Genomic DNA, 24,580 nt, shown 5'->3' with positions numbered 1-24,580 from the left:
ATATGACCCTTCTCCAACGACTCCTTAAGATAGGATTGCATAGCATCATGTTCGGGTACAGATAAGTTGAAAAGCCGACCCTTGGGAAACTTACACCCAGGCATCAACTCAATTGCACAGTCATAACTCCTTTGAGGAGGCAAAGACGCAGACTTACTCTCACTAAAACATCAGAGAAATTGGCTAGATAATCAGGAATATCATGAGACTGAGGAGAGGTGGAGAAAACAGGAGCGTCCCTAAGAACACACTGACAACCCCAACTCACCACAGACACAGATTTCCAATCCAAAACTGGGTTATAAGTTTTCAACCAGGGGAAACCCAGAACAAGAGTATCATGCAAATTATGCAGCACCAAAAATTTACAATTTTCTTGGTGGTCTGGGGCAATTCGCATTATCTCCTGGGTCCAAAACTGAGATTTATTCTCCGCCAAAGGAGTAGCATCAATACCCCTCAAAGGAATGGGCATCTGCAGAGGTGTCATGGACAAACCACAACGTTTAGCAAAGTCCAAATCCATCAGATTCAGAGCTGCTCCTGAATCCACAAAAGCCTTAGTGGAAAATGTGGACAAGGAACAGATCAGAGTAATTGCCAAAAACTTAGGTTGTATACTGCCCACAGCAAATGTGTGTGCGAAATGTTTCTCTCATTTAGGGCAGACAGAAATAGTATGAGAGGCATCTCCACAGAAAAAACACAACTAATTACGCCTTCTAAACTCCCGACGTTGCGCCCTAGACAAAACCCCATCACATTGCATAGGTTCAGACATTTGTTCAAAAGGTGGCAGCGCCTCCCATGTAGTCTTACGTTCATTTAAACGCCGATCAACTTGAATGGCTTATGACATAGGGCCATCCAGACCAGAGAGAACAGTAAATCCCACCATAGCATCTTTTACGGTCTCTGATAAACCCTTCCGAAAGAGAGCTGCCAATGCACCATCATTCCATGTAGTAACTTTTGGAATCTTTGACAGTATAATTCTGCAGGATCCTGACCCTGGTTTAATGCCAACAGGGTTCTCTCAGCTTGATCAACGGCATTAGCTTCATCATACAACAACCCCAAGCAACCCAAATGCATCCACATTAGTCAAAATAGGATTTTCAGGTGTCAGAGAAAAAGTCCAATCCTGGGGATCGCCGCGCAGCAAGGAGATGACAATTTTAACCCGCTGCACAGAGCTCCCTGATGAGTTAGGCTTCAAAGCAAGAAATAATTTACAATTATTCTTAAAATTCAGAAATTTAGACTGATCCCCAGAAAACACATCAGGAGTAGGAATCTTTGGTTCAGCAGCATGTGACTGAATAAGGTATGTGGAAATTCCCTGTGCTTCAGCAGCAAGCTGCTCCACAAGACCAGACAGTTGCTTAATCTCCATTAGGAAAAAAATCCTCCTATGTCCCCAGAGAAAAAGAGGAAAAAATACATAATAAAAAAAAAACGACACTTTTTCTTTTCTTTTTTCTTTTCCTTTTTCTTTCTCTAACAATTCTTTCCTGCTTTTGAGTACCCTAGAATCTGCAGTATGGCTGGTGATTCTTTTATGAATGGGTAACCGAGGAGGAAAATAAGACAACAAGCTAAGTCTCAGAAAACCAGAGAAGTTGGTAACTATGCAGATTGCAGATCCCTGATCTTTACCGCACAGCTAGCAGCAGTCGTGGAGCGTTCCTACGTTGGTCCTAGACGCCTCGTCACTAGTGTTGAGCATTCCGATACCGCAAGTATCGGGTATCGGCCGATACTTGCTGTATCGGAATTCCGATACCGACTTCCGATATTTTTTCAATATCGGAATTCGGCATCGGAATCGGAAGTTCAAAGTTGATTGACAGCCTGACGTCATCATGATGCGCGGTGTGTGCGCATCATGATGCGCCGTCATTTTGGGCCTTCCGGGGGTCTCTGCCGGCCTGCCGGGGGGCTGTGTGGACTGCCCGGGGTCTGTACCGGCCTGCCGGGGGGCTGTGCCGGCCTGCCGGTGGTCTGTGCACCCTGTGGGGGTCTGTACCGGCCTGCCGGGGGGCTGTGCCGGCCTGCCGGTGGTCTGTGCACCCTGTGGGGGTCTGTACCGGCCTGCCGGGGGGCTGTGCCGGCCTGCCGGGGGGCTGTGCTGATGTCCGGGGGTCTGTGCAAGCATCGTCCGATGGGACTACAAGTCCCATCTGGCGATGCCTGCTACCATGACAGTGATTGACACATTAGCCAATGATGGGACAGTAGTAGTCCCATCATCTGGCTAATGTGTTAAATGTTTAAAAAAAAAAATACTACATGCATGCTACATACATACTACATACATACTACATACATACCACATATATACTACATACATAACACATATATACTACATACATACTACATACATACTACATACATACTACATACATACTACATATATACTACATGCATGCTACATACATACTGCATGCTACATACATACTACATACATACTACATGCATGCTACATACATACTACATGCTACATACATACTACATATATACTACATGCATGCTACATACATACTACATGCTACATACATACTACATATATACTACATACATACTACATGCATGCTACATACATACTACATGCTACATACATACTACATATATACTACATGCATGCTACATACATACTACATGCTACATACATACTACATATATACTACATACATACTACATACATACTACATGCATGCTACATACATACTACATATATACTACATACATACTACATACATACTACATGCATGCTACATACATACTACATGCTACATACATACTACATATATACTACATGCATGCTACATACATACTACATGCTACATATATACTACATACATACTACATACATGCTACATACATACTACATGCTACATACATACTACATATATACTACTTGCATGCTACATACATACTACATGCTACATACATACTACATATATACTACATACATACTACATACATACTACATGCTACATACATACTACATATATACTACATGCATGCTACATACATACTACATGCTACATACATACTACATATATACTACATGCATGCTACATACATACTGCATGCTACATGCATGCTACATACATACTACATACATACTACATGCTACATACATACCACATATATACTACATACATACTACATACAATACATTCATACAATACATACATAGACATACAGTACATATAACATAGAGTAACATACTTACCAATACTTGTCACATTGTTCCCCGAAGCCATTGTCTTTTACGGAATAAATATTAACATAACAAACCACAAAAATACTCACCCACGATCCGAAGCAGTCCACGAGTGTGTCCCACGACGATCTTGGGTAGAGAACTGCAGCATCAGCTGTTGCTGCCGTTCTCTACGGGCTGCAGGAATCCAATGACGGAATGTAGGTATCCTTCCGCACTGTATTCCTCTGCCACTTAAAAAAAAAAAAAGTCCCTAGTCTCACTTTATGCCATTGCTGCGTGGGAATTTCCCACACAGCAATGGCATAAAGTGAGACTAGGGACTTTTTTTTTTTTTTAAGTGGCGGAGGAATACAGTGCGGAAGGATACCTACCTTCCGTCATTGGATTCCTGCAGCCCGTAGAGAACGGCAGCAACAGCTGATGCTGCAGTTCTCTACCCAAGATCGTCGTGGGACACACTCGTGGACTGCTTTGGATCGTGGGTGAGTATTTTTGTGGTTTGTTATGTTAATATTTATTCCGTAAAAGACAATGGCTTCGGGGAACAATGTGACAAGTATTGGTAAGTATGTTACTCTATGTTATATGTACTGTATGTCTATGTATGTATTGTATGAATGTATTGTATGTAGTATGTATGTAGTATATATGTGGTATGTATGTAGCATGTAGTATGTATGTAGTATGTATGTAGAATGCATGTAGCATGCAGTATGTATGTAGCATGTAGTATATATGTAGTATGTATGTAGCATGTAGTATGTATGTAGTATGTATGTAGTATATATGTAGTATGTATGTAGCATGTAGTATGTAGTATGTATGTAGCATGCATGTAGTATATATGTAGTATGTATGTAGCATGTAGTATGTATGTAGCATGCATGTAGTATGTATGTAGTATGTATGTAGTATATGTAGTATGTATGTAGCATGCATGTAGTATATATGTAGTATGTATGTAGCATGTAGTATGTATGTAGCATATATGTAGTATGTATGTAGTATGTATGTAGCATGCATGTAGTATATATGTAGTATGTATGTAGCATGTAGTATGTATGTAGCATATATGTAGTATGTATGTAGTATGTATGTTGCATGCATGTAGTATATATGTAGTATGTATGTTGCATGTAGTATGTATGTAGTATGTATGTTGCATGTAGTATATATGTAGTATGAATGTAGCATGTATGTAGTATGTAGTATGAATGTAGCATGTATGTAGTATGCATGTTGTATGTATGTAGCATGTAATTTTTTTTTATTTTTTTTTTTCATTCAACACATTAGCCGGATGATGGGACTACTACTGACCCATCATTGGCTTATGTGTCAATCACTGTCATGGTAGCAGGCATCGCCCGATGGGACTTGTAGTCCCATCGGACGATGCCTGCACAGACCCCCGAAGCCTGCACAGCCCCCCGGCAGGCCGGCATAGCCCCCCGGAGCCTGCACAGCCCCCCGGCAGGCCTGCACAGACCACCGGAGCCTGCACAGCCCCCCGGCAGGCCGGCACAGCCCCCCGGAGCCTGCACAGCCCCCCTGGCAGGCCGGCACAGCCCCCCGGCAGGCCGGCACAGACCACCGGAGCCTGCACAGACCCCCTGGCAGGCCGGCACAGCCCCCCGAAAGGCCCGTACAGACCCCAGAGAGGCTGTACAAGGGAAAAACAGGATTTTTCTTATTCCGATACCGGAAGTCCCATAGACTTGAATGGGACTTCCGGTATCGGAATCGGCGATACCGATACTTTTTTTTTTTAAGATCGGCCGATCCATTCCGATCCGATACTTTGAAGTATCGGACGGTATCGCTCAACTCTACTCGTCACAACCGGAGAACTACATAAGCCTAAAGCAGGAAAAGAGGAAAACTAACTGCCCCAGAGCAACACCCCAAAGGAAAGACAGCCCCCCACATATATTGACGGTGAAACAAGATGAAAATACAAACAGAGGCAGAAAAATAGGCTGAGCAAACGATGGGGCCCGGCTAACTAAAAAGGAAAGACACTGTCTGCAATCTGCCAAAAAAACCCTACAAAAATATTGTCCAACACTTCTGATAGCAAAATTAACCCTGAAGTCACTAGACTTCTAAACCTATATCAGCACTCTGAAATATTCTGAGACAGAGCAAGAAAGAGGCCAGTCTAATAAGGGACAAAAAGCAGATTGGCAAATACTGATTAATAGGAGTGGAATTTCAGCATAGCCCCAGCAGGGGCAGGCTGATTACACAAAAAATTGAATTGACCAACAAGCGCAAGTGTGAACATTAGCAAAAGACAAACTTAACTTGAGAAGACTGGAAGAGAGCTGAAGTCCAGGACCTGAGAAGCAGATTGAATCACCAGCACCCGGATAGGGCGTCGGCTGTCTTATATCCAGTCTGATACTCCAGAGATCCAATCGTTATCTTCCTCATCAGGTGGCAGATCACTACCACTTAAACCAACCGCACTACCTCCTGTCACCACCAGAGGGAGAACGGAAGGGGAACTGTCAACTGGTGGAGCAGAAAATGAGTTCATGACACCCAACCCTAACTTTAGTCCCAACCCTAACCCTAACTTTAGCCCAACTCTGTGTCTCATGGGAAAATGGAAATAAATACATCTTTTTTATTTTATTATCTTTTTCTAACTAAGGGGGTGATAAAGGGAGTTGACTTACTTTTTTTATTTTGATCACTGTAATAGGTTCTATCACAATGATCAAAATGAACCAATAGGAAAAAATCTACTACTGTTGCCAGGGTCGGCCGGCAGATCTCGGCGGGTGCACTACATATGTGCCCATCATTTTCTCCCCGAAGAAGAAGTTGGTGGCCCGGGGGACTTCAGGGGTGCCTGCAAGGACAACAGAGGTACCGGGGGGTTATCGGTGGACCTTATTTCTCTCTTCTCTGACATGTGATCACATCAGAGGAGAGAAAAATTATTTGGAAATTTGGACTTTTTTATTTTGCTAAAAACTGACCCAAATCATGTCTTCTGGGGTCTCGGCTACCCCCCGGCAGCCGAGACCCCGGAGAAATTCTGACTCTGGGGGTGTTATAACCTTAAACCTCAGCGCAGTTAAAAAGAGGCACTGTGGTTTAAGTACCCTTAACTGCCATCGTTAAAAGGCATATCGGCGGTCTTTAAAGGGTTAAATGTAACCGATCGCCAGCAGAGCAGGGGAGAATGATAAGAGTCGTGTTCATCACTTGGCGCTGGGGAACAGCGCTTACTGCAATGTTTCTTCCCTGGCCGCATCCATGTGGTATGGATGCGGCACACACATGCCACATGTGTGCCGCAGGTATTACACACACGGACACTGACATCTCCAGTACCAGAAATATCAGGACATGTGAAAGAGGCCTTATAGCGGGTATTTATGTTTGGCAGCTGTCACACGCTAAAAGACACTTTTTATTGTAAAAATTAATTTTTGCATCACCACATTTTGAGAGCTATATTTTTTTTCATATTTTGGCCCTTAGAGTCATGTGAGAGCTTTTTTGAACGAGCTGACATTTTTATTGGTATACGGTAACTTTCAGGCACATGACATTTTTTGATCACTTTCTATTCTGATTTTTGGGAGACAGAATGAGCAAAAACCAGCAATTCATGAATTTCTTTTTTTTGTCAGGGGGCATTTATACCGTTCTGTGTGTGGTAAAATTGATTAGGCATTTTTATTCTTCTGGTCAGTACAATTACAGCGATACCTTATTTATTTTATTTTTTTTATGTTTTGGTGTTTTTATATAATAAAAACTATTTTATAGAAAAAAATAATTGGTTTTGCATCACTTTATTCTGACAGCTATAACTTTTTTATTTTTTGCTGATGACGCTGTATGGTGGCTCATTTTTTGCGGGACAAGATCAAGTTTTCAGTGGTGCCATGTTTATTTATTGCTGTCTTTTTGGTCACGTGTTATTCCACTTTTTGTGTCACTAAAGGGGTTAACTAGTTAGACAGTTTTATACGCCGGGTCATTACGGACATGGTGAAACCAAATATATGTACTTTTATTGTTTAGATTTTTATTGATTTATTAATTATGCTTATTTTTTTGTAAATATTTTTACAATTATTTAATTTTTTTTACTTCATTCTAACTTTTACACTTTGTCCCACTATGGGACAATAATTTTGCTTCTATAGCATGCTGATGAAGCAGAATCTGCATGCTATAGAAGCTGTCAGTGCCCCACTCAGTTCACACTGACCTGAGAGACTTCCTGACACGCATTGCACATGACAGGAAGTTTCTCAGCTCTGGTAACCCGGATATGATCATGACGACATCGGGTTACCATGGCAGCGATCGAGACCTCATGTCATGCAGCGAGGTCTCTGATTCAAAGGCAGAGGGGCTGTCAACCATCTACCTGCTCCCAGAATGCTGTGATCGTGTTCGATTGCAGTATTCTAGGGGTTAAAGTTCCAGGAGCGGTCAGTGCCTGGTGTCAGCTGTGAGAATCAGCTGACACCCGGCTGCACACCACCCGTGTGCGCGGCCAATCGCTATGACGTACTATACACTTCATGGTCAAATTGTGCCAGGTCACGTGGATGGTATAGTACATCTGATGGCAAAAAAGGGTTAAAATATTTCATACAATAGAAAAACATAACTCAATATTTGATACAGAAACTTTTGTTTGCAATTACAGAGGTCAGGTGTTTCTGGTAGTTCACACTGCAATAGGGATTTTAGCCCACTCCTCCATACAGATCTTCTCCAGGTCTTTCATGTTTCAGAGCTGTCACTGGGCAACATCAAGTTTCAGATTTTCTATTGGGTTCAGATCAGGAGACTGGCTAGGCAACTTCAGGACACTGTAATGCTTCTTATGGAGCCATTCCTTTGTTGCCTTGGCTGTGTGTTTCAGGTCACTGCCATGCTGGAAGACCCAGTCATGAACCATCTTCAATGCTCTTACTGAGGTTGTTGGCCAAAATCTCACGATACATGACCATAGCCATCCTCCCTTTAATATGGTAAGTATGATGTTTCCTTCACCATGATTCACTGATGGAACGGTACTCTTGGGGTTGTACTCAACCTTCTTCCTCCAAACATGACAAGTGGAGTTGATACCAAAAAGTTCTATTTTGGTCTCATCTGACCACATGACATCCCATGCCTCCTTTGAATCATCCAGATTGTCATTGGTGAACTTCAAATGGGTATGAACTATGAACATGTGCTGGTGTGAGCAGGGGAAATTTGCATGCCCTGCAGGATTTTAATCCATGACAGAGCAGCTTGTTACTAAAGGTAATGTTTGAGACTGTGTTACCAGCTCTCTTCAGGCCATTGACCAGGTCCTCCAGTGTAGTTCTGATCTGATTACTGACCTTTCTCAGATTCTTCCTTACTCCACAAGGCAAGATCTTTTATGAATCCTCAGAATGAGGAAAATTGACAGTCATCTTGTGTTTATTCCATCTTTTAATAACTGTTCCAACAGTTGTTACTTTCTCACCAAGCAGCTTGCCTATTATTGCCTTCTCACCAGCAGCTTGCCTATTGTCCTGTAGCCCATCCCAGCCTTGTACAATTTATTACCTTGTGTTCTTAGACAGCTCTTTGATCTTGGCCTTGGTGGAGAGGTTAAAGTATGATTGATTGAGTGTTTGGACACGTGTCTTCTACACAGGTAATGAGTCTAAACAGGTGCAATTAATACAGGTAATGAGTGCAGAGTATGAGGGCTTCTTAAAGAAAAACTAACAGGTCTATGAGAGCCAGAATTCTTGCTAGCTGGTAGGAATCAAATTCTTATTTCATGCAATAAAATGCAATTTCATTATTTAAAATCATGCAATGTGATTTTCTGTTTTTTATTTTTATATTTTGTCTCTCATTGTTGAAGTATACCTACAATGAAAATTACAGACCTCTCCATTCTTTGTAGGTGGAAAAACTTGCAAGATCGTCACTGTTTCATATACTTATTTTCACCACAGTATATCAGAACACATGACTCTGTACAGTGTCTGCATGATGTACTATGTTGTATATACTGACTTCCCTGACCTCCCAATCAAACATTGCTTTAATGGTATCGATGTTCTATAAATGTTCTTTACTGATTAGGGTTCTCTGATGGAGCAACAGCACATGGACGACTGGTCCACCAATCAAGCATGACTCTTCTCAAGCTCCCACTACTTCTTGGATGCAGCTGTTACTAGTCGGCTTGAACAGTATATGATGAGCACGACCAGTGCACAACCCTGGGTACCTAAACCCCTAGGTACCAATGGAGGGGTAGCCTGCCACTCTAGGCACCGGTTCTCAAGTGCCTAGTGGAAAATATGAGCCTGCTAATCGGCCACTACTCAGAGAAATCATTTTTTCTCCTTCTGGACGGATGTTCCATTCTCAAAATTCTAACTTTACGTGTAAAATCTGAACTCAGTAAATACAGATTTTTCACTCACTAAGATAGCAGATGATATTTACTGCTTATAATATTCTATAGAGATGTGAAAGAGGAGGAGGTAGTAGCTAGAGGAAGACAGAGACATACTGCAAGTTCTCCTGAAAGGAGTTACACTTTAACATCTTCACTACCTTTGATGTACATTTGATGCTGGCTCACACTCCAAGCCTACACCTTTTCCCTGGATGCTGCTCCACCCACACCTGTTAACCAGTTAAATCCCACTGTCAGTGGGATATAACACACACTGGCTGGAAGCGCATCATTCATCCTGCCCATCAGCACTCCCACCATGTGAGAGAATTGAATATTTACTGCACTGGCAAGTGAATGTTCATTTCTCTTATAGCATGCACAGGGTCAGCCGCAGCCACCGGCATCCAGCAGCTGCCGAGCTATCACGGGTGCACGCTACTTAAGAGTTATGATACTCACCTCTCTCCACTCCCATAGGCATGGAGCAGAGTGGATATTCATTACTTTAATGAGTGGGGACACATGAGCAGGGAAGGTAAGTAGGATTTTTTTAATGCTTTTCTCATGGGGGCCATGCATACAAGGATAGGGATGAGCAACCATTCATACAAGGATAGGGGTTAGGAACCATGCATTCCAGGATAGGGATGAGGAACCATGCATACCAGGATAGGGATGAGGAGCCATGCAGACAAGGATGGGGACAAGTGACATGCAGACAAGAATAGGGATAAGAAGCCATGCATACAAGGATGGGGATGAGGAACCATGCATACCAGGATAGGGATGAGGAGCTATGCATACCAGGATAGGGATGAAGGGACAATGCATAACCAGCTTATACTCGAGTCAATAAGTTTTCCCAGTTTTTCGTGCCAAAATTAGGTGCCTTGGCTTATACTTGGGTCAGCTTAAACACAACTATACATGGTAGTTAACATGGTAAACAGCAAAGAATTGCACTTTTTTGAAATTTCAATGCACTTGGAATTTTTGTTCCCTCTTTCCAGTGCATAACATGATAAAATGAATGGTGTCATTCAAAAGTATAGCTCATCCCATGAACAACAAGCCAGGAGAGAGTAAAGGAAAAAAATTATGGCTCTTGGAATAAAAGGAGAATAAAATGAAAGCGCAAAAACAGAAAATTGCAAAATCAAAAAGGTATTAAAGCATACTTGCAGTTTGAGATAATTTTTTAAATAAGCAATTATGTGTGTGCACATTTGAACTAACACAATTTCAGGTAATTACCGTATTTTTCAGATTATAAGACTTACTTTTTTCCCAAAAATTTTGGAGAAAAATGGGGGTGCGTCTTATAATTTGAATATACCTTACTGGCTGCGGTTGAGCGGGGTCCCAGGGTCGCTCTTGGTGGAGGCAGGAGTGGGGTGATGCTCTGGGCCTCAGGCTGGGAGGAGGGCATATTTAGAGGTGCAATGCTGCTGGTGTTCGGTGGTGCGGGGGCTCTGCTGACATTTTGTTAAAGCACGGAGCCCTTGCACTTCCATGGTTTACATTGCGATGGACTCCAGGAAAATGCAGATGGAGATCTCGGCAAGAGATTTTGGGAGACAAGATCTCAGAGCCGAAATCTCCTTCTGTGTGTGTGCCGCCCACGGCAGCCATTTTCCTGGAAGTACGGGGGCTCAGGCCTTTAACAATATGTCGGCATAGCCCCTGCACCACTGAACACCCGCAGCATCACACCTCCAAATACCGCTTCCTCCCAGCCTGGGATCCGCAACATTACCCTACTCCTGCCCCCTGGGATCCTGTTCCACTGAAGTCACCACCCACAGTAACCAATAAGATGCATGAATTATAAAAAGCTCCACCATTTTATTAAAAAAGTTTTTTATAATCCGGTGCATCTTATAATCTGCAAAATATGGTATATACCTTGCATCCTGCATTTTTCAACAGTTTTCCCCCTGCATAACCTATTTTCAGTTGTCAGTTATCTCTGAGCTAGTGGATGAAGATTAGTTGCTATGATGTCATACACAAAAGGATTCCTGCTCTTCTTTTCCTCTGTAGCACATTCAGTTCTAGAATAACTAGAAAGCAGCAACACTATATATCTGTGTTTCTATGGCCTTCTCACTTTGCTCCACCTCTACCTTTGTGCCTTCTCCTTAGACATATCTTAGTAAACATATAGTCCGTCATGTTTTGAGCAAGGCTGAATTTAGTTAAATTTCTGAGAGAGAGGTCAATTTACGAACCAGTGTGGAGAAATTCCTCATAAGTGGAAGAGATAACCATATTTTTATGGTACAATATATTAAAAAGTTTTTTATATTTGAATGTAGCTTTGATGTATTAAAAGTTGGTTGAAATAACAGTGACCAATAAATACAAATAGAATGCATTGTGACACATAGTACTGTACACCCTTATCCGTTCATCTCTCCCAGACTGGTTTCAGTTAGAGCAAAGCTAGTTCCTATCTCCCATAGTTTACTTGAGGACTGGTTAGGCTCATAGAGAGGAAAGTCAATAGAGCTAGGGCTCATCCAGTGAGGCTACTTAGCCCTTGGTGGATGGCTTCTACACTCTGGATCTTGTATGTTAGCCAAGTAGCCTCTTAGTGACCTGGCCAAATTTTTCAAATCTGACCAGTTTCATTTTATATGGTAATAACTTTAGAACACTTTAACCGATCTCATTTATTTTGAGACTATTTTTTCATGACATATTGTACTTTATGTTAATGGTAAACTTATGTCAATATTTTCTGCGTTTATATATAAAAATATTAGAACTTTGTCAAAAAGTTCTAAAAATTACCAATTTTCAAACTTTATTATCCCTTTAATCCAGACTGTCATACCACATAAAATAGTTATTAAACAACATTTACCTCATGTCTGCTTTACAGCAGTGCAATTTTTAAAATATCCTTTTATTTTGTTTGGATGCTAGAAGATTTAAATTTGTAGCAGCAATTTTTCATTTTTTAGGGACCTATTTAGTTTTAAAGTGACTTTGTCGGACCTATGTGTAGTAAAATCCCCAAAAGTGAAACCACTTTAAAATCAACAAAACTCAACATATTCAAAAATGCTGTCAGGTAGTTTATTAACCATTCGGGTGCTTTTCAAGAATTAATACAAAGTGGCATGACGGGAAGGAAAACTATTATTTTTACCACCTAAATGGGGCTAACTTCTGAACAGGCCACTATAGCCAGCAGACTCTAAGGCCATTATCTGGCCGTGAATTGCCATTACAAACATCAGGACCACAGAATCATGATCTCAGGGTTCTGGCGGGGTTTAATAGGGGGCCCTTACACTTTGTTAACCATTTAGGTGCTGCAGTCACTATTGACAGCAGCATTTAAGAGGTTAAAAAGCCATGGTTGGTGCCAAAACCAATCAAGACCGATACATCAGTAAAAAGACGTATTGGTGAACTGATCACTAAGGGTATAGTATCTTTTTGACATATGTAGTAATGGGGTTATTTGCGTATTCATTTCATGTAGTGTGCTGATGCATAATACATTATTTGCATATATGACATTGTTACAATTTGAACAGTTCTGTGAAATGTTTTACTATTTACAGAAAACATTATGAATTTGGTAAAAATAAAACATTATTACTTTAGCATTGTAAAGAACTCATCCTTTGAAAGAAATCCATTTCCATCAATATCATACATGGTGAACATCAGTTTTGATTTCTCCTCCGGAGATCCTACAATTAACAAATGAAAATTAGCATGGGACATGTTAAGCTAAACCAAATATTGAGATATAAAATGTATATACATATATATATATATATATATATATATATATATATATATAATAGAAAATAGCAAATTTGTCTGTGATACAGGACATCATCTGTAATACAGAAGCGGTACCACTGACCTAGTAGACTAACCTTTCATTAAAATCAATAATATATTTAGAAACTCTCTGAATGAAAGATATCCATTCCCATCTTCATCTGCCAAAGAGAACATTGACTCCACAAACAAGGAATGAGGTTTCAGTCCCAGGGAATCTGCAAACTCTGTTCTGCTCAGTTCACATTTAAGAGCCTCTTTCACCTTTAAGGAGCTTCCTGCAGTGAAACTTTCAATGCTTGACTGATCAATGTGAAGAACCTACAGGATTTACAGAGGGGATACATAAGACGTACAAAGAAAAAAAATGAAACATTTACTAGAAAATTTAAAAAAAAAAATAAACTTGAAATGAACTTGTATTAAATGAATGTATTCTCAATAATTGTTTATACTTCCTAGAAATACTTATTGGTGCCTTCTCTGTTAATTATGTTAAAGGTAGTAAGTCATGAAAACCTTGTATTAAAGTTGCTATACCAGAAAGGAAAACGGATGGCACTCACCGGTTAAAATCTTCTTTATTCAGATACTTTAAAACAACGGCATAGGGAGGATGGGAGCAGGAGTGGAAATGATGACAGCCGTTTCGCGCTGCAGTAGCGCTTCTACTGGTCACACATGTGTGGCCAGTAGAAGTGCTACTGCAGCGCGAAACAGCTGTCGTCATTTCCACCCCTGCTCCTATCCTCCCTATGCCGTTGTTTTAAAGTATCTGAATAAAGAAGATTTTAACCGGTGAGTGCCATCCGTTTTTCTTTCTGGTATAGCCGCTGTGACTAATTGCTTTGGAGTGGCACCCATGTTTCTGGAGCACTTCTTACAATACGCATACTTGCAGTATCAGTTTACACAACTCTTTGTGTGGTGAATAAGCTTCCCGGCTGTGCGGATTAACTCTTTGTTGGCGGGACTTGTATTAAAGTTGATCAAATAAGTGCAATTGAGTTCAACTAATGGCCCGAGTAATATTAATCAGCGGAACCCAAAAAATTCTCCATACCTCTGGATTTTTACATATAGGACATGTTTCTATTCTTTTAAAATTAAAAAATTAGGCTAATTTGTCCATTTGATTTAATTATTTCTACAGAATGGCTAATTGGGATGTGGGACCATAGTAATTAGGGAATATTACATCATCTGGCTCACTGCTAAAAAAAATTCTATTTCTTCCAAATTGAGCTTTTCTTATCTAGAAGAACCCACTGTAGATATAAATGATGTATACACATCACATTTACTAAGGTCCCAGTAATAAGGCTCTATGCTGCAATGCAAGATCTCTATGCAAAACCTGCTTATGGAAGATATAATTCTCTTTTGTTATGATCTACATTGTATTTTAAAACACAAAAGTGGAATGGAAGAAATACAAATTTTAAGGCACACTACATTTGGCGAATAATTGTGTAATTTTTGCCAATCTGTGCTTCTCTTGCCACTTTTGAAAAGTGGTGTTAAACGTTGACTGGCTCTAGTGAAAAAGAACCAGCTTTGCCTTCTGCCACCTTACAGGTTTACAGATGTGTCATAAATTATAATGCAAATGTATTCCAATTCATAGCTGTTTCATTTTTTGGCGCATGTACAAAGATGAACGTTGTTAGGGTTGGCGGATCACACTAAATAAAATAAATGATAAAGTGCAGTCACAACCCGGAGTCCACCGTGCAGAGATGTAAAACTGCTGATAATGTGAGCAATGATGAACTAAAGACAGCGAGCAAACTCCTTAATAGGGCTGCATTAACTCCACGCAGTATGAACAGAACGCACAATACTCAGCTCTGTCAGCTTCACAGAGAGGTAGAGCTAAAGGGTTGCGATCGCTCTGTAACTGACCCATGATAATTGCACATGTGGCCGAAACAAATGCTGAGTCAAAAGAAAAAGCTAAACTGACACTAGATACAAAAGACCTTTTGACTTCACAGGGGAGCACAGCTCTCTGGTTGGTTCTTGCGCTGCAACTCGTCTGTGCAAACTGCACACAAGACGATGCTAAGATGCTAAGCCAAGTGGATACAAAAAGCCCTAACTGGCTAAAACCCAGGAGGAAGCTAACACACACATGTGCAGTCAGACTGGTGGTGTAGCCACTCACACACCAACCATGAATGATAATAGCGTGCCCATGGGCATCACTGGTAGCCTTTTATACCCAAAACTCCACCCAAAACACTCATGCTGACATCGCCCACAGACCAATTCAGAGCTGCCACATCACCAGAGCAGCTGACATCCGACCAGCAATAGGAAGACATCACATCATGGACATACTCAGTACAGTTATCTCTGGACTTAGATTCCAGGAGGTGAGGCTGCACCTGTATAATACTGGTTACCATAGACTTGGCTGGAGAGCCAGCAGTAACCAAAGGTACACTAAGAGCCTGAAGAGCCTGAGCAAAACACTGGGACCGATGTCCACGCTGAGCAGGGCTCGTAGCTGCTGGACCTGAATGGGAAACCACAGGGCCAGACAGCACCTGGGATCTATCCCGGCGCCTAACAAACCTAGTAAGTTTTGGATATCTTACCACAGCACATTGCTGTTTAAGACTGGTGTGTGAAATATTAGTCTCAGTACATTCCTCCTGTACAGTTTTCTGGTTTTTGCAAGAATGTTAGGCTATTATTAATATTATCTTTGGCACCAGAAAAGTTACTGGATTTTTCCCAAAGATTTTGCAAAGAAGTTGAAAGCAAAAAGCCAAATTAATTCTGATTGATGTTTATAAAGAACACACCTAAGAGCACTCAGAGCCTAAATGAAAATGTCATATTATGATTCGTGGATGAACCCAAATTCCGTGAATAAGAATGAAAAAGTAAAACTTCTCCAAAACATCACTTCAAACCTCGATTTAATATTTGGTTAATTTAATAATTTCATATTCATTTTAGCTAATAACGGTTACCTCCAGATATACATACTGTATAAATAAATATATATATATATATATATATATATATATCACTGCACAAATAGACCAGGTTTTATTCAGAAGCCTTTGTAACCAAAGGTATGTGTCGGCGCTGAGATATCCTTAATATATCACACTAAAGTAACCCTGGATTAAAATATATGAACTAATGGTGGGACTGTAAGGTTCTATAGTGGTAAATGTATTTAGTATATGTGCTGCTGAAGCAATATAAAAATCTAATTATATGGAAATATATAAAAATATATGCAGAGGCATTTATATAAATGAAGATAAATGTAGAATTTAGAAGCACTAAAATACACAAAAGAGCCTGATGACGATTTACCTCAGATATGTCCAGCACAATATGAAGGTTTGCATTGAAGAAAGAGGATGATGCCTCTGATGTAGTATGCTGCGCTTGCTTGAGGACAAAACAGGGTTAAAACTCCAACACACAGATGGTTGCTGGAGCACTGCCCCTCTTATGTGATGTGCTGCGCTTGCTTGAGGACAAAGAAGGGTTAAATCTCAAACACACAGTTTATAGAGCACTTGCCCAGCCGGTAACAGGCTCTCATATTACTCACAGATCCCTCAACGCACTAGCGTGGTTCACATCGTGGAGCTGCTGGCTGCAGAGTGTCTGCAGGATCTTCGTGACATCAGTAGTCACGTGGTGGGATCCAGAGAGCAATGTGGACCAATTCCTTTCCTTTCTACCGGTTTCAGAAATGCTCGGTTTCCTTCCTCAGGGATGGTCCATCAGGGGAATGGTCATCTTTTAAACATGCGGTTGTCATCTTGGCTTATTAACCCATTAAATATTGTCCAGTTTTCTCAGTTGAATGCAAATAATTCAAACTCAGCATTAAGTCCCCTTGGCATTAGGGAGTCCAAGCTAAAAATTCATTGGCTTTCTGCATGAGACATTTTCCTAATAAAATCCCATCTCCTCCAATCTTTCCGGACAATTTGTAAGTCAGTTATTATTGTGCCATTAGTGGAGCCCCTATGGTGATCTGCATAGTGCTTGGACAATGGGTGTCCTATAAATTTGCGCTTTATATTTCTTAGGTGTTCATTAATACGTACATTAAGTGGACGCTTTGTTCTCTCTACATATAATTTCCCACAGGAACATTTTAATGCATAGATGACTCCTGCTGTGTTTCATGAAATGTGATCCTGAATGGGATATTCCATATTTACATTAGACACAGTATATTGCTTTATAGTTTTTAGGGTTTTGCAAGTTTTGCATTTCTGGCATGGGTAGAAGCCAGGTTTGATAAAAGGACTCATACATGGTACTACAGTATTATTGCGATTTAGTACAGATGATGCTACAAGGTACCCTAGATTTTTAGCCTTTCTCTAAATAAATTTTGGTTTCGATGGTAGTAGTTCTCCTATTGTCTTATCCTCCTTTAGTATTCCCCAATATTTCCCCACAATATTGCGAAGGATGTAGGTATTGGCATTGTATTGAGTTATGATAGAGAAATCACCCTGGGAGTCATTCACTGGGTCATCCCTTTTATCCTGAATTAAGGTTTCTCTTGATCTTTTTTGTACTTTGCTACTCTCATCTATGAGAAATTGTTCATCATAGCCCCTATTTTTAAATTTCGTAGTTAAGAACTCAGCCTCAGCCAAAAAATCTTGATTTCTAGGGCAATTCCTATGAGCACGTATGAATTGGCTTTTGGGGACATTAATGAGCCAATTTGGCAAGTGGCAACTGTCTAGGGAGATATAATTATTACAATCTGTTGGTTTATGATATGTGCGCGTGTGAACCAACCCGTTGTCAATAAAAATATACAAATCTAAAAAATTAATGGACTCTGTACTGGTGGTTGCCGTAAAGTTTAAAAAATAATCATTTTTATTAATATCAATTAAAAATTCAGCGAGGTTCTCCGGACCACCAGACCAAATGAAAAAAATGTCATCAATGAAGCGGCGCCATAGGACCAGGTTCGCGCGCAGCACGCCATTGGTGTAGATGGTTTGTTCCTCCCATCTACCCACATACAGATTGGCGTAACTGGGCGCAAACCTGGTCCCCATGGCTGTCCCCCACCGCTGGGAGTAGTAGTCCGCTTCGTACCGAAAATAATTATGGGTTAAAATAAACTCCATACATTCTTAAATAAAAGAGACTTGGTCTACTGGTAATGTAGTAAGCCCATTTAAAAAGTATGTGGCTGCTTGTCGGCCCTTTTCATGTAGTATCACTGTATATAATGAGGTGATATCTAGTGTTCCTAAAATATAATTGTTCATGCCACTGCATATTGTTTAAAATTTGTAGAATTTGTGTACCATCTGTCAGATATGAGGGTAATAGTGGAGCTACTCTTTGTAGATGACAGTCTACATACTTGGACATATTTGCTGTTAGTCATTGAATGCCAGAAATGATCGGTCTTCCTGGGGGGTTACTTAAACTCTTGTGTATTTTCGGTAAGTAGTAGAAAAATGGTACTCGTGGATGTGGGGTATTGATGAACTCGAATTCATGTTTATTTAGGATCCCCAAATCGTAGCCCCTCTTAATGAGGATCCTCATCTAATTCCCATAGTCATCAGACGGATCAGTCTTTAATTTTTCATATATCTGTCTGTCATTTAGTAGGTGCATATATTTATTTTTATAGTCCAGAGAGTTCAAGACCACTGTGCCACCCCCCTTATCAGCTGGACAAATAACTATGCTCTTATTCTCTTGCAGATCTTTTATAGCTTTACTTTCATTAAAATTCAGATTATATCTGAAGTTGGTGCATCTTTTGTTACTGACCTTCCTAATGTAATTAATAACATTTTTTTGGAAGGCTTCAAAAGATTTTGAGTACTTGTTCTGGGGGTTAAAATTGGATTTGGAGCATAGGGTAGTGTGGTGATGTGAATTATTTACTAAATCAGGAGGTTCATGGTTGGTGATTATTGTTCTCTCATTTTTGATAAAGTGTTTTTTGACAGCTAAATGTCTCATGAATAATTTGATACCAATGAATGCCTGGAATTTGTAAAATTTTGCAGCGGGAGCATATTTTAATCCTTTGTTTAATAGGGTGATTTAATTCTGATTTAGATCATGTTTACTAAGATTGAAGACTTTTTGTTCATCACCAATCATTTATTTTTCTTGACAGTTCTTTTTTTTGAGAATTGCCCCCCCTACAGCCCCTCCTATGTGTTTTTTGGCCTAACTGAAAAAAAGAAAGTTTGCCTTGTTTTTTAGGTCTTTTGAAGCCTTCCAAAAAATGTTATTAATGACATTAGGAAGGTTAGTAACAAAAGATGTACCAACTTCAGATATAATCTGAATTTTAACAAACGTAAAGCTATAAAAGAACTGCAAGAGAATAAGGACATAGTTTTTCGTCCAGCTGATAAGGGGGGAGGCATAGTGGTCTTGAACTCTCTGGACTATAAAAATGAATGTCTGTGCCTACTAAATGACAGACAGACATATGAAAAATTAAAGACTGATCCGTCTGATGACTATGGGAATAAGATGAGGATTCTCATTAAGAGGGGGTACGATTTGGGAATCCTAAATAAACATGAACTCGAGTTCATCAATACCCCACATCCACGAGTACCATTTTTCTACTACTTACCGAAAATACACAAGAGTTTAAGTAACCCCCCAGGAAGACTGATTATTTCCGGCATTCAATGCCTAACAGCAAATATGTCCAAGTATGTAGACTGTCATCTACAAAGAGTAGTTCCACTATTACTCTCATATCTGAAAGATGGTACACAAATTCTGCAAATTTTAAACAATATGCAGTGGCATGAACAATTATATTTTAGGAACACTAGATATCACCTCATTATATACAGTGATACTACATGAAAAGGGCCGACAAGCAGCCACATACGTTTTAAATGGGCTAACTACATTACCAGTAGACCAAGTCTGTTTTATTTCAGAATATATGGAGTTTATTTTAACCCATAATTATTTTCGGTACGAGGCGGACTACTACTCCCAGCGGTGGGGGACAGCCATGGGGACCAGGTTTGCGCCCAGTTATGCCAATCTGTATATGGGTAGATGGGAAGAACAAACCATCTACACCAATGGCGTGCTGCGCGCGAACCTGGTCCTATGGCGCCGCTTCATTGATGACATTTTTTTCATTTGGTTTGGTGGTCCGGAGACACTCGCTGAATCTTTAATTGATATTAATAAAAATGATTATTTTTTAAACTTTACGGCAACCACCAGTACAGAGTCCATTAATTTTTTAGATTTGAATATTTTTATTGACAACGGGTTGGTTCACACACGCACATATCATAAACCAACAGTTTGTAATAATTACATCTCCCTAGACAGTTGCCACTTGCCAAATTGGCTCATTAATGTCCCCAAGAGCCAATTCATAGTGCTCATAGGAATTGCTCTAGAAATCAAGATTTTTTGGCTGAGGCTGAGTTCTTAACTACGAAATTTAAAAATAGGGGCTATGATGAACAATTTCTCATAGATGAGTGTAACAAAGTACAAAAAAGACCAAGAGAAACCTTAATTCAGGATAAAAGGGATGACCCAGTGAATGGCACCCAGGGTGATTTCTCTATCATAACTCAATACAATGCCAATATCCACATCCTTCGCAATATTGTGGGGAAATATTGGGGAATACTAAAGGAGGATAAGACAATAGGAGAACTACTACCATCGAAACCAAAATGTATTTACAGAAAGGCTAAAAATCTAGGGTACCTTGTAGCATCATCTGTACTAAATCGCAATAATACTGTAGTACCATGTATGAGTCCTTTTATCAAACCTGGCTTCTACCCATGCCAGAAATGCAAAACTTGAAAAACCCTAGAAACTATAAAGCAATATACTGTGTCTAATGTAAATATGGAATATACCATTCAGGATCACATTTCATGAAACACAACAGGAGTCATCTATGCATTAAAATGTCCCTGTGGGAAATTATATGTAGGCAGAACAAAGGGTTCATTTAATGTACGTATTAATGAACACCTAAGAAATATAAGGCACAAATTTATAGGACACCCATTGTCCAAGCACTATGCAGATCACCATAGGGGCTCCACCAGTGGCACAATAATAACCGACTTACAAAATGTCTGGAAAGATTGGAGGAGATGGGATTTTATTAGGAAAATGTCTTGCGCAGAAAGCCAAAGGATTTTTAACATGGACTCCCTAATGCCAAGGGGACTTAATGCTGAGGTTGAATTATTTGCATTCAACTGAAAAAACAGGACAATATTTAATGGGTTAATATGCCAAGCTGACAATTGCAGGTTTAAAAGATGACCGTTCCCCTGATTGACTATCCCTGAGGAAGGAAACTGAGCTTTTCCAAAACCGGTAGGAAGGAAAGGAATTGGTCCACACTGCTCTCCGGATCCCACCACGTGACTACTGACGTCACGAAGGTCCTGCAGACACTCTGCAGCCAGCAGCTCCATGCTGTGAACCCCGCTAGCGCATCGAGGGATCTGTGAGTAATATGAGAGCCGGTTACCGGCTGGGGCAGTGCTCTATAAACTGTGTGTTTGAGATTTAACCCTTCTTTGTCCTCAAGCAAGCGCAGCACATCACATAAGAGGGGCAGTGCTCCAGCAACCACCTGTGTGTTGGAGTTTTAACCCTTTTTTGTCCTCAAGCAAGCGCAACATACTACATCAGAGGCATCATCCTCTTTCTTCAATGCAAACCTTCATATTGTGCTGGACATATCTGAGGTAAATCGTCATCAGGCTCTTTTGTGTATTTTAGTGCTTCTAAATTCTACCTTTATCTTCATTTATATAAATACCTCTGCATATATTTTTATATATTTCCATATATTAAGATTTTTTTATTGCATTGGCAGCACATATACTAAATTCATTTACCACTATAGAACCTTACAGTCCCACCATTCAGTTCATATATTTTAATCCAGGGTTAATTTAGTGTGATATATTAAGGATATCTCAGCGCAGACATATACCTATGCTTACAATTTTCATTTACAATGTTGTGATGTGTTGTTCTGTCGTGCGGCTGATATTCCTTTATTAGTACTAGTGCCCCCAAACATATATTTTTCTTCTACATAATTAAATTTACTTGAGCAAAAGAATGCCTGAAAAAAGTTTCCAGTATCTGACTTCTCTGTATTTTTGTAACTGCTTCACTAAGAAGGCTTTCCTCATCCATTCTGCTTTCCTTTATGGAAAATCCATTTTCTTGCAGTTGATTGATAAAGTTTGTACATTCCTCCTCATTATAAAAATATAGCACCTAAAAGAGAATGAAATAACATATTAACCTTTGTGAAACAGCAGTGGACTGATCCTAAAGAACATCCTCCATTGCGTACAAGTTCTGCTATATTACTAGAGCCCAAAATGGAAGGGGAAATGGAAGATGGATTTTTTTCTGCACTGTTGATGACCTCAATAGAAGGAAGAAAGGAATCCAGGAAGCAATGTGTAGAGGAATGCATTTTTTAAGTAGTCAACGCGTTTTGAAGTTCACAGACTTTTTCATAAGGACAAACTACATTGCAGAGAAGAGTGCATGCAAGTTTAAATAGACAAACCATTCAAATAAAGAGCCCCAAAATTGACATAGAGGGTGTCAGATGACTCACCATTTATCCATTTGAATGAAGATTATTGAAGATAAAACAAGAGCGAAAATACTGAAATTTTGTATAAATATACATGTGAACAATAAAAAATATTTTAGAAAACACTTTTTTTATTAAAAGTATACATAATTTTTTTTTTATAGATTTTTCCCTGAAAAATAAATAAGGCTAGTTTCACACTAGCGTTTATGAGCGCAGCAACGGCCTGCGCACGGCCGCCGCTAAGCCCCGCCCCCTGCCACGCCCCACCGGTAGCTCCGCCCACCAGAACATGACGCTGCATGCGCCCTGCGTCCCCTATCTTTATCACAGGGGGCGCAGGCCGTGCGCAGTATGCGTTTGGCGGCGCATGCGCCTTTTTGACGGTGCGCCGACGCAACCAAACTGCAGCAGGTTGCGTTTGGCGCAGGTCAGCGCACCGTCAAAAGGACGCATGCGCTGCCAAACGCATACTGCGCATGGCCTGTGCCCCCTGTGATAAAGATAGGGGACGCAGGGCGCATGCAGTGTCATGCGCCGGTGGGCGGAGCTACCGGCGGGCACGGCAGGGGGCGGGGCTTAGCAGCGGCCGTGCGCAGGCCATCGCTGCGCTCATAAACGCTAGTGTGAAACTAGCCATAAATAAATAAAAACCCGTATAAGACGAATAGATCCAGGGAATTCAGATTTGAGGAGGCAGAGAAACAGGATTAATTACCCGAGCTTTATGCAGGCACTAATGGTTACAAAATTACTTGCTACAGAGTATTAGGTAAAATAAGTAGAGAAAGGGTGAAATGAACAATGAACTGGTTGATCAAATAAAATAGACCTCACAGTTGTACATCAGTTCATTCTTAATCAGTGAACTACTGAAAGCACTAAACTATTCTGTTATTTCTCAAATAGTTTCTAAAATATATTGCATGTAAAAATTGAACTAAATATTTTTAGATGTTCAAATAGATAGACTAGAACTTGCTAGAGAGTGTCTATCTGCTCATCTTCAAAAAAGTGCCGGTTTAGCGGAAGAAAACGGTGCACTACATTTATATCTAAAAGAACAGAAAAATGTAGAATATTAGACCCTACTAGCTTGAACAATTGCATACATTTTATGACATTTATGAAAAAAAAGAATATTATTAATGAAAGATAATTAGAAAGATGATAAAGACACTAATTTAATAGGCAGGCTTTTCAATAACTCAGCCTAGCATTGACAAAAGACTGGCGACCCATGGGAATGGAATTCCCCTTCTAAGGCTGCCTTTGATAAGTGAGTGCACACAATAAAATGACATTACAAAGGCATTGTCTGTTACACAAAGACAAACCTAGGGACCCATCAGAAGAAATACTGCCTGATCAAAATGTAGATGTGAAAGCAAAATCTAAATTTTATCCTTTTGATTGTAAGGGACAATATAAAAAAATCCCACAAATCTTTTTTTCTCTCATTTGCCTAAAA

At 40.1% G+C, this 24,580-nt stretch overlaps 1 protein-coding gene across 1 annotated transcript in view; it reads right to left on the bottom strand.

The window, feature by feature from the left end:
• Positions 1-24,580, bottom strand: part of LOC141098900 (dual oxidase 1-like) — a 354,647-nt gene that overhangs the window by 158,703 nt on the left and 171,364 nt on the right. The window contains exons 18-20 of the mRNA XM_073586871.1: positions 22,605-22,778; positions 13,577-13,802; positions 13,291-13,384 (exon numbers count right to left, since the gene is read on the bottom strand). Coding sequence (XP_073442972.1) covers positions 13,291-13,384; positions 13,577-13,802; positions 22,605-22,778 — 494 coding nt within the window. The remainder of the gene's footprint in view (positions 1-13,290; positions 13,385-13,576; positions 13,803-22,604; positions 22,779-24,580) is intronic.

This window comes from Dendrobates tinctorius, unplaced genomic scaffold, assembly GCF_039654945.1.
Source record: "Dendrobates tinctorius isolate UK_male_01 unplaced genomic scaffold, ASM3965494v1 ptg000097l, whole genome shotgun sequence".
In the NCBI taxonomy this organism is placed as follows: Eukaryota; Metazoa; Chordata; class Amphibia; order Anura; family Dendrobatidae; genus Dendrobates; species Dendrobates tinctorius.
This window is presented reverse-complemented; position numbering and strand designations above follow the sequence as displayed.